We start from the raw sequence: 12,149 nt of genomic DNA, 5'->3' as shown, positions 1-12,149 counted from the left end.
TCTGTTTGTTCTCTACAGTTAAGAGCCTGCTATTTGGTTTCTCTCTCTCTCTGTCTCTCTCTTTCCTTTGCTCATTTGTTTGTTTCTTAAATTCCTCTTATGAATGAGATCATATGGTATTTGCCTTTGACTGACTTCATTTTGCTTAGCATTATACTCTCTAGCTCCATCCATGTTGATGCAAATGGCAAGATTTCGTGTTTTTATGGCTGAGTGATATTCCACTGTATATACATACCACATCTTCTTTACTCATTCATCTATCAATGGACACTTGGGCTGTTTCCATGATGTGGCTATTGTAAATAATGCTGCAATAAACATAGGGGTGCATATAACCCTTTGAATTAACGTTTTCATATTCTTTGGGTAAATATCTCGTAGAGTTACAGGATTATATAGTGGTTCTATTTTTAGTTTTTTGAGGAGTCTCCATACTGTTTTCCACAGTGGCTGCACCCATCTGCATTCCTACCAACAGTGCCCAATGGCTCCCTTTTCCTCCACATCCTTGCCAACATTTGTTGTTCCTTGTGTTTTGATTTTAGCCATTCTGATGGGTGTGAGATGCTGTCTCATTGTGGTTTTCACTTGCGTTTTCCTGATGTCAGTGATGTTGAGCATCTTTTCATATGTCTGCTGGCCATCTGGATGTCTTCTTTGGAGAAATATTTGTTCATTTCTTTTTCCCATTTTGAAATGGATTATTTGATTTTTTGGTGTCAAGTTGTATCAATTCTTTATATATTTTGGACACTAATCCTTTATTGGATTTTCATTTCCAAATATCTTCTCCTATTCAGTAGGTTGTCTTTTAGTTTTTTTGATTGTTCCTTTAGCTGTGTGGGAGCTTTTTATTTTGATGTAGTCCCAATAGTTTATTTTTGCTTTTCTTTCCCTTGCCTCAGGAGACATTTCTAGAAAAATGTTGCTATGGCCTATGTCAGAGAAATGACTACCTATGCTCTCTTTTAGGATTTTTATGATTTTAGATCCCACATTTATGTCCTTAATCCATTTTGAGTTTACTTCTGTGTATGGTATAAGAAAGTGGTCCAGTTTCATTCTTTTGCATATAACTGTCCAGTTTTCCCAAGACCATTTGCTGGGGAGAATTTTCCCATTGCATATTCTTACCTTCTTTGTTGAAGATTAATTGACCATATAATCATGGGTTTATTTCTGGGCTTTCTAATCTGTTCTATTGATCTATGTGTCTATTTTAGTGCCAGTACCATACTTTTTTTATTATTGCCACTTTGTAAGTATAACTTGAAATCTGGAATTGTGATACCTCTAGTTTTTTCTTTTTCAAGATTATTTTGGCTATTTGGGGTCTTTTGTGGTTCCATACAAATTTTAGGATTTCTTGTTCCAGTTCTGTGAAAAATGCTGTTGGTATTTTGATAAGGATTGCATTAAATCTGTAAATTGCTTTGGATAGTATAGACATTTCAACAATATTTGTTCTTCCAATCCATGAGCAAGGAATATCTTTCCATTTGTTTGTGTCATCTTCAATTTCTTTCACCAATGTTTTATACTTTTCAGAATACAGATCTTTCACCTCCTTGGTTAAATTTATTCCTAGGTATTTTATTATTTTTGGTGTAATTTAAATGGGACTGTTTTCTTAATTTCTTTTTCTGCTGTTTTATTTTTAGTGTATAGACATTCAACAGATTTCTGTATATTGATTTTGTATCCTGCAACCTTACTGAATTCATTTATCAGTTCTAGTAGTTTTTTGGTGGAGTCTTTAGGGATTCTATATATATTGTCATCTCATCTGCAAATAGTGGAAGTTTTACCTCTTCCTTACCAATTTGGATGCCTTTTATTCCTTTTTCTTGTCTGATAGCTGTGGCTAGGACTGCCAGTAATATGTTGAATAAAAGTGGTGAGAGTGGACATCCTTATCTTGTTCTTGACCTGAGAGGAAAAGTTCTCAGTTTTTCCCCATTGAGGATGATGTAAGCTGTGGGTTTTTTATATATGGTCTTTATTATGTTGAGGTATGTTCCCTCTAAATCTACTTTGTTGAGGGTTTTTATCATGAGTGGATGTTGTACTTTGTCAAATGCTTTTTCTGCATCTGTTGAAAAGATTATATGGTTTTTATCCTTTCTCTTGATGTGATATATCACACTGATTGCTTTGCAAATATTGAACAACCTTTGCATACCAGAAATAAATGTCACTTGATCATGATAAATGATTTTTTTTAAGATTTATTTATTTGACGGGGAGGGGGAGGGGCAGAGGAAGAGGGAGAGAATCTCAAGCAGACTCCCCACTGAGCATGGAGCCTGATGCAGGTGTCAATCTCACAACCCTGAGATCATGATCTGAGCGAAGACCAAGAGTCAGATGCTCAACCAACTAAGCCACCCAGGCGTCCCAGTAAATGGTTTTCTAATGTGTTGTTGGAATCAGTGTGCTAATATTTTGTTGAGGATTTTTGTATCTATATTCATCAGAGATAATGGCCTATAATTCTCTCTCTCTCTCTCTCTCTCTCTTTTTTTTTGGTGTCTTTATCTGGCTTTGGTATCAAGGTAATCCTGGCCTCATAGAATGTATTTGAAAGCTTTCCTTCCTCTTCTAGCTTCTGGAATAGTTTGTGAAGAATAGATATTAACTCTTCTTTAAATGTTTGGTAGAATTCACCTGTGAAGCTGTCTGGTCCTAGACTTTTATTTGTTGGAAGTTTTGTTTTGTTTTGCTTTGTTTTGTTTTGGGGGGAGAGGCAGAGGGAGAGGGAGAGAGAATCTTAAGCAGGTTCCATGCCCAGCATGGAACCCTGAGATCATGATCGGAGCTGAAATCAAGAATTGGATGCTTAACTGACTGAACCACCCAGGCACCCTGGAAGTTTTTTGATTACTGATTTGATTTCAGTGCTAGTAATCAATCTGTTCAAATTTTCTATTTCTTCCTGATTCCATTTTGGTAGGTTATATGTTTCTAGGAATTTATCCATTTTTTTTTCTAGGTTATCCAATTTGTTGCCATATGATTTTTTATAGTATTCTCTTATAATCCTTCATATTTTTGTGGTGTCAGTTGTTATTTCTCCTCTTTCATTTCTGATTTTTTTGAGTCCTCTCTTTTTTTTTCAAGAGTCTCACTAAAGGTTTACCAGTTCTGTTGATCTTTTCAAAGAACCAGCTTCTAGTTTCATTGATCTGTTCTATTGGTTTTTTATTTTCTATTTTGTTTATTTCTGCCTTAATCTTTGTTATTTCCTTCCTTCTCCTGGTTTTGGGTTTTGTTCTTCTTTTTCTTGCTCTTTTAGGTGTAAGATTTGATTATTTATTTGAGGTTTTTCATGCTTCCTGAGGTAGGCCTGTATTGCTATAAAATTCCCTCTTAGAACAACTTTTGCTGCACCCCCAAAATTTTGGACTATTCTGTTTTCATTTTCATTTCTCTGCATGTACTTTCTTATTTCTTCCTTGATTTCTTGGTTGATCCATTCATTGTTTAATCTCCATGCATTTGTGCTCTTTCCAGATTTTTTCTTGTGGTTGATTTCTAGTTTTGTAACGTTATGTTCAGAAAATATGCATGGTATGACTTCTATCTTTTCGAATTGGTTGAGACTTCTTTAGTGTTTATATGTAACCCATTCTAGAGAATGTTCCATGTGCACTTGCAAAGAATATATATTCTGCTATTTTAAGATGGAATATTCTGAATATATGTTAGATCCTGCTGGTTCAGTGTGTCAATCAAAGTCACTATTTCCTTGTTGATTTTTGTTTGGATCATCTGTCCATTTATGTAAGTGGTGTGTTACAGTTCCCTACTATTTATTGCTATCAATTACTTTATGTTTGTTATTAACAGTTTTATGTATTTGGATGCTCCCATGTTGGGTGCATAAATATTTATAATTGTTATATCATCTTGTTGGATTGCCCCCTTAATGATTTTATAGTGTCCTTCTTTGTCTCTTGTCACAGTCTCTGTTTTAAAGTCATTTTATCTGATATAAGTATTTACTACCCTGGCTTTCTTTTTTAATCCTTGTGCATGATAAATGCTTCTCCATTCCTCCACTTTCAATCTGCATGTGTCTTTAGGTCTGAAATGAATCTCTTACAGGCAGCATATAGATGTGTCTTGCTTTTTCATTCATTCTGTCATCCTGTCTTTTGATTGGAGCATTTAGCCCATTTACAGTCAAAGTAATTATTGATAGGTATGTATTTATTGCCATTTTTTTACTCATTTTATGATTATTTCTGTAGTTCTTCTCTCTTCCTCTTTTCTCTTACTCTCTTCTGTCATGATTAGTTGGCTTTCTTTAGCAATATACTTGGATTCTTTTCTCTTTTTCTTTGCATATCTATTACTGATTTTTGATTTGTGGTTACTGTTCAGCTTGTATATAACATGTTCTATACGTAGCAGTTTATATTAATTTGATGGTCGCTCAAGTTTTAACCGATTCTTTACTCCTCTCCCTGCCCCCACATTTTAGTATATGGTGTCCTTTATATCCTTTTATTTTGTGAGTCCTTTGAATGATTTTTATAGATACAATTATTTTTATTGCTTTTATGTTTCCTATTTTTCTTGCTCTTACTTATGGTCTTTCCTTGCCATGCAACGGAAACATTTCTTGTACGGCTGGTTTAGTGGTCATGGGTTCCTTTAATTTTTGTTTGTTTGGGAAGCTCTTTATCTCTCTTTCTATTCTGAATGATAACCTTGCTGGATAGAGTATTCTTGGTTGCAGTTTTTTTTTTTTTCTTTCAGCACTTTGAATATGCAGTGCCACTTTCTCCTGGCCTGCAAAGTTTCTGCTGAAAAATCAGCTAAAATGCTTATGGGGTTTTTCTTATATGTAGCTGCTATCTTTTTTCTTGCTGCTCTTAAAATTCTTTTTATCACTACTTTTCACCATTTTAATTACTATATGTCTTTGTGTGGACCTCCTTGAGTTGATTTTGCTGGGGGTTCCTTTGCCTTCTGGGTCTAGATTTCTTTTCCCTTCCCCAGATTTGAGAATTTTTCAGCTGTTATTTCACCATCATGTCTGAAGAATTGTTTTGTTGGATATAAAATTTTTGATTGACAGTTTTTTCTTTTAGCACTTTGAGTATATCATTCCACTACCTTCTGGTCTCTGTTGTTCAGATGGGAAGTCAGGTACTATTTGTATTGTTGGTTCCTTGTATGTGATAAGTCATTTTTCTGTTGCTGCTTTCAAGATTTGTTTTTTTCTTTGACTTTCGTCAGTTTTGCCTCAATGTGTCTGGGTGTGGATCTTTTTATATTTATCCTCCTTGATGTCTGCTAAACTTTTTGAACATGTAAATTAAGGTTTTACATCAAATTTGGATAATTTTGACATTATTTCTTCCAATATTTTTTCTGCATCTTTCTCTTCTGTGATTGTCATTACATGTAGGTTGGTATACTTGCTGTTGTCCCATAGGTCTCTGAATATGTTCTTTTTTAGATCTTTTTCTCCCTCGTTCTTCAGACTGGATTATTTCTATTAATCTATCTCCATTTTCAGTAATTCTTCCTTTTACCTTTTCAAATATGCTGTTGAACTCCTCTAGTGATTTTTTCATTTCACTTATTGTACTCAACATCAGAATTTCCATTTGGACACTTATATAATTTTGAATTTCTTATTTCTTCTATTTGTTGACTTATTATTGTCACACTTTAATTCTTTAAATATGATTTCCTTTAGTTCCTTTAGCCCACTTTTAATTAGCTGCTTTGAAGTCTTTTTCTGTTAAATCCAACATCTGGGAATACTCAGAGACCTATATATTGACTGCTTTCTTCCCTGATTTTGGGTCCCACATTCCCATTTTTTTTGCAAGTCTTATAATTTTTTTTTCACTGAAAGTCAGTTATTTAAAATGAAACATTGTAGTAAGTCTAGTTTGTAATTTTTCTTGTCATTAATGATAACATTCAGGAAAATACCAGCGACATTGTCTTCACAAGCAAGAAGATGGATAAATCCAAATAAATTCACCATTATATTTAATTATTCTCTGTATCAATCAATTTAAAAACCTAGAGCTCTACTAAGGGAAACTAAACTGTAATCTATAAACTGGCAACCATACCATGGTAGCATTAGAAAACAAAGTCAGCGGGGCACCTGGGTGGCTCAGTCGGTCAAGCGACTGCCTTCAGCTTGGGTCACGATCTCAGGGTCCTGGGATCGAGCCCCTCATTGGGCTCCCTCTCAGCAGGGAGCCTGCTTCTCCCTCTCCCCCTGCTTGTGTTCCCTCTCTCGCTGTCTCTCTCTCTGTCAAGTAAATAAAGAAAATCTTAAAAAAAAAGAAAAAGTCAGCTTGTCTCTACAATCTCAGATCCCTTTTATTTCCTTTCTTGTTTCTGCATAAACAAACCCTTAAAAGGAAAATAATTTTATTTACTTAATCAAATTAAAGTTATAGTTAATCTACTAAGGATGTATATATTACCTCAAAGAAATAAATTTCCTAAGGATTAGGCCAGTTCTATCTTTTGTTTGCATTTTTATAGGGACCATCTAGAAAAAGAAATAGTTGGCTCAAGAGAAGGTATTTCTTTGGAGGAATTGCCCATTGTATCATCCCCAGGAGATAAAAATGGTAGGAACATCTTTGTAAGGCTGATTTAGCTCCAAAGCTTAGTCAAAATCTTGTGAGACAATCAATATTCCCAAGAAGTATAAATGTTCTTTTATTATTGTCCAGAGTAACATCTTGACTTTTCATTAGAACCAAATTTATCTAGCAAAATATCTATGCTGTGGCCATAAGAAATTGTGATTATCCTGAGATTGACTTATCTTTATTCTATGTGACACCAGATTTTGTGTGAAATTTCTAGAACTAGACCAACTCCTCAACATTCTCTGGACCAAAAGTACCTGTATCAGAAAAGATAAAATCCATCAACTTCAAAGGAAACAAAACGACCTATCAATCTATGATTGGGGCTACCCTAATCTATCCGTATCCACAGGCCAAGAGTCAGATGATGGTTCAGCTTCCTGGGATGAGGTATGGTCATTATTCTTATACCACCAGTTGCTACTGTCAAAGTTGTGAAAGTTCTATAAGAGTTGTGGAAAATTTAAAGGATAATGTGTATTTCCTTAAATGTAAAAATATTCTATTTCTACAGAGTGGTCATGGTTTTTTTCTTCTACAAATAGATCTCTGTAGACATAAACATGAGGCTAAGACATGTAGGAAAAACATATAGTGTGTGTGTGTGTGTGTGTGTGTGTGTATATATATATATATATATATATGATTCTTTCCCCCATTGTGTCTGTATTAAATGCACAAATAATTAATTCAGCAAACATACTGAGCATTTACTACCTGCCAGTCACCATCATGGCCATTAGGGATACAGTGCTGAACAAAAATATGCACAATTCCTTTGGCACTTACAGGGTAGTAGGAGGATACAAACATTATATATATACTTACAATGATGAATGAATGCTTTAAACATAGATTAGGTTATAAAGAGATTACTTGACATGTGAGTAACAGAGAAATATTTGTATAGTAGGTAGCACTGAGAAGTTTTTTGAGAAAAGGTGATATATGAGCTTATAAACATATTTATATCCATTATTACCTAAAGATGTGTTCCAAAGTACAATCACTAGTCTATCTTAATGCTCTTTGAAAAGGAGTGCTGTGGTCAAATTGGTTTGGGAAACACTAGAAATGCATATTACCCTGTAGCTTATTGAGTTATCTGGGGAGGTCCTTTAGCAAATACTTCTTTAATCTTATTGAATCCAGCATTTCTCAAACCTTGACTACAGAATTCTTCCCAGCCCTAACCATTTAAAATCCTGATAAATTGATGTTACATGAACATGGCTTATGTTTATTGAGTATGTACTATGTATTAGACATAGCACTATTTCACCTGCATTGCATCATTTAATTATTATCACACCTGTATGAGGTTAGGGTATATTATTCCATATTACAGATGAAGAAATTGAGACATGGAACTAATAAATAATAGCTTCAGTTCACAGAAACTAGAATATACACATAGGTTGTCTAAAAACATATTCTGTGCTCTTAACAGCTGTGCTATTGTTTGAGAAATGTTGATTTAAATAAAACTATTTTTGTTATTTGTATCTTAGGTGAGCAAGGTATAGTCAGTACCTTCAAAGGGCGAAATCCCTTACAGATTCTTAACAATGCAGAATGTTGTTCCTGTGAGTTATATATACATGACTGGGCAGTATCATATATTCCCTCCAACCCTCCGATGTTTGTATCTCTTAATCCCCTTCATCTATTCTGCCCACCCCCCACCCCGAACCCTTCCCTCGGGCAGCCACTAATTGGTTCTCCATATTTATGAGTCTATTTCTCTTCGTTGTTGTTGTTTGCTTGTTTTGCTTTTTAGACAAAAACAGATTATTAGAATATTAGATGTTTTTAAAAGTAAATTTCTGTTACTTCTGCTGTATATGTGATATACATACAAGATATATATATAAGATATAAAGACATGTATGAAAGTTGATTCTTTCAAACTCATGCTAATTGTACTCAACACATAGTGAAGAGAGCTGATGCCTATGTTAATCTTTGTTTGCCAGGTCTTCTTCGATGCTTCTTCAGGGCTGGCTTTTAGAAGGGAGCAAATTTGCCTAATGAGACCTTATCTTCATAAAGAATGAAAATTGTTTCTTAAAATTTAGGAACTACCTACTTAAGGCATGTGGCTTCTAAGAACAGTAATAGTCATTTCCTATGCTAACAATGCAAATGCTTCTTCTCTGTCCCAACATGTCACTGTCCTTGTGACTCTTGATAGGACCCTAAGATAGACCAGATCTGAAGATCCTACTTATGTTATTTAGCCCAGTGGTTCTCAAAGTGTTGTGCCTGGGAACTTACTGGAAATGCAAATTCTCAGGTCCCACCCCAGCATCTGCTGAATCATAAACTCTGAGAGTAGAGCCCAGCACTCTGTCTTTTAACAAGCCCTCCAAGCTATTCTCAAAACTGAAGTTCATGAACCACTGCTCTAGAATGTTTGTAAAGTTATCATAGAAGTCTGATGACATCAAAACAAGGATACACATAATTTGAAGTTTTATGCGAAGGAATAAAGATATTTTAAAGGTTATTAGCTGGATAATCTAAATTTTCATTCTAGTTCTTTATTAAAAATATTTGGGTTTCAGATTCATAGAATATAATGAATCACCATTAAGGACATTAGTGTTAGTGATTTCAGAAGAAATTTAAAACAAACAAATGACCTAAATAACACAGGAACAGCAAATAAAGATCAAGGGCACAGAAGCTTTTAATAGAAGATCCTTACTCTAGGAGAAGGTAGTCTAAGACCAGAACGATTCAATTTCTTGGCAGTGAACTGGTGAAAGATGCATAGCATTCTGTTCACGTTTGCCTCTGCACTGTTTTCCTTACCAGTCAAGCACTTTTCAATGAGAATGTTTATTACAAAGGATTCATCATCAAAAGCTTGTTGCCAGTTTCCCTTTGTTGTTGTCAGTATATTTAATGGTGAAGTAATTATATTCCATTAGTAACAAATGGTGCAAAAGAGAATATTGTCTTTGGCACAAATTATTTTGACAAAGGGAAAAAGACAAACCCAGGTTTAGCTTTCTGTTGTTGCTTTTTGTAGTAGAAACCTTTTGGAGTTTTGCCCAGTCCTTTTCTGAGAAATGCCTTCCTCACTCACAGGCGTGAGGCTGGCAGCCCTGTCTGAACAGTCTGATCCCACCTCCTATCTCGTGGGCAAAACTGATTGAACCAGAGGGACATCTGACCCCAGAGAGCCCATCTGTGGCTTTGCTGAAGCAATCAGATCTCTGTCGGGACTTGCAGACTCCACTCAATCTTGGGTTTGTGGGCTGAGAGGTCACTTCAGAGTTGGGGCTTACATGGCCTTGTGTTTACTAAAGGAGAGAACACTGGACCGCGAAAGGAAATAGATACATGCGGCAGGAAACAGAAAGGAGAAAATACTTGGCCCCAAACAGACAGAGTCATAAACATCTTTGGTTCTGATTTTCTAGCTTCAAGTTGAGTTCCTCTTGAAGTGTGGCTGCCTTTTCAATCTCAGAGATCCTTAGCATCCTTCCAATACAACCTCCTCTTGGTTCTCACTGATTTGAGTGGGTTCTCTTCCCTGCAACCAAATCTTTCCTGATCAAGATAAAACATTTTTTATTCATGGACTCATCCCCCCAAAAATGTCTGTGGGGAAAACCCAGCAAATCTGTCATCATTTTCTGATCAGCAATGTGCCTTTGTCAAAAATCCCTACATTCCCCCGTAGAGCGAATCACACAAGCCTCGTAAAGTACTGGTTTTCTTCAGCTACCTTGTTGATTGTGACTAGAGCTCACAGAGACGTCGCACTAGGGTTTGATTTCACGATTTGTGCTGGTGGAACTATATACACATTAAAACTTTTAAATGCCATTTTTGAAGTACATAGTCAGCCCCGAGCACCCCTGAGATGCACAAATTTCCCTGTGGCAACGTTGAGAGACCTGTTGCCTTTGTTGTTTACGAATAACCCTTATCTCTTATGAACATGTCTATACAACATAGAGAAACAGCAAAGGAATCATAATGATCTCAATTGTTCTGGTGGAGAAGGGAGGTCGGTTACAAAGATGTCCGTATTACTCAGTGTTCACACACACGCTGGTTGACACAGCTTTCACTCTTTTTAAACATTAACGTTTATTGCTTTTGGAAATACATGTTGCCCACACAGGCTTATTCAATCAGAGAATATTAAAGACAATGATCTCATTACCGCAGAGCTCCTGTTTATCATATGAAATCTTGACTCTGTTGAGGCAAAACCATCCCCACTGAAAAGCAAAACAAGGAGCATCACGGTTGCCTTAGACTGCTGGTTAGAAAACCATTCGACACATTGTCAAATACAGTGCGTGTTTTCAGGAAAGGAAAAAAAAGGGTGCCAAACTCATTCTACATCATACTCAAAGCAAAAGTGAGGTGCAGCTGACTTTGATCGGAGGTTTAAAATAATCCTTAGAAATTATGGTTGCAGGGGAAAGCAGGCACGAGTGGCTTCTTGTGTCCTTTTTAGCCCTTTGGTTTGGCTCTGACTTCTCAGGAACGGCAATTGAAGGACAATCTGTTTGTCGGGATTACTAATGGTGTTTTCACCACGCAGTCTTGCTTCTCTGCGGGGCAGCTGGTGGAGATATTTCTACAGAACAGCCTTTCACCCATTTCCAAGGAAGACTTCAAACGAATGAGTCCCGGAATCGTCCAGCAATTACTCAGCTGCTCTTGTCAGCTGCCTGAGGACCAACAAGCAAAGCTGCTACCAACCACTCTGGAGAGTAAGTGCTGGTGCTTCCTTGAGAAAGTTTGTGCACACAGTGTAATAACAATAGTGACTGTAGGATACGTACTCTATATACCAGGCACTGTTCTCAGCATTTTACATTTCTCAACTCGTTCAATCCTCACAACAACACCATGAGCTAGACACTATTATTATCCCCATTTTACAGATACAGGAACAGGCACCTAGAAGTTAAGTGACTTGCCCAAGGACACACAGCCGGTAAGTGACGGAGTTGGGATGTGAACCCCGGCAAGTGGGCCTCACCGTCCTTGTTGTCAGCCGCTATGCTACATTATCTTTCATTGAATATTTCCTATTTTGCATGTAAGTCACAGAAATTGATTTTATCCTCTCTATATGACTCAGTCATGGACCAACTTCAAAGTTCTAGTTGAGAAATGGCAGGGTATAAGAGAAAGAAGATGAGCGATGGAATCAGAGATGCCAAGTTGAGTCGTGCCTTCTAGCCCCAGCCAACTCGGTCATCTTAAGCCCTCTCTTTATTTCCCCAGGGCTGTCTTTTATTTTTTATTTTTTTCCTGCACGGTAGGAAAGCAGTGATCTCACACAGCTCCCCATCCTTTCACACATCATGACACACGTAAAAAAACAAAGGCACGCTGGGGTAAACCAAAGAGCTCCTCTGGCGTAGAAGTGGCCGTGGGGGGAGTTGTCAGCCTCCCGACCAGGCTGACCCCCCAGGAAGTGAAGGCTGGATATTTGCGCTCCCCTATAACCCACGGAATCACCACAGTAGG

General features: G+C 36.6%; 1 protein-coding gene across 1 annotated transcript in view; it reads left to right on the top strand.

Moving 5' to 3' along the window:
* SLC39A12 (solute carrier family 39 member 12) overlaps positions 1 to 12,149 on the top strand; it is a 69,996-nt gene that overhangs the window by 15,017 nt on the left and 42,830 nt on the right. Inside the window, exons 5-6 of the mRNA XM_035021530.1 lie at positions 6,859 to 7,031; positions 11,212 to 11,383. Of these exons, the coding sequence (XP_034877421.1) occupies positions 6,859 to 7,031; positions 11,212 to 11,383 (345 nt within the window). The remainder of the gene's footprint in view (positions 1 to 6,858; positions 7,032 to 11,211; positions 11,384 to 12,149) is intronic.

This window comes from Mirounga leonina, unplaced genomic scaffold (assembly GCF_011800145.1).
Source record: "Mirounga leonina isolate KUSES-001 unplaced genomic scaffold, KU_Mleo_1.0 Mir_175, whole genome shotgun sequence".
Classification (NCBI taxonomy): Eukaryota; Metazoa; Chordata; class Mammalia; order Carnivora; family Phocidae; genus Mirounga; species Mirounga leonina.
This window is presented reverse-complemented; position numbering and strand designations above follow the sequence as displayed.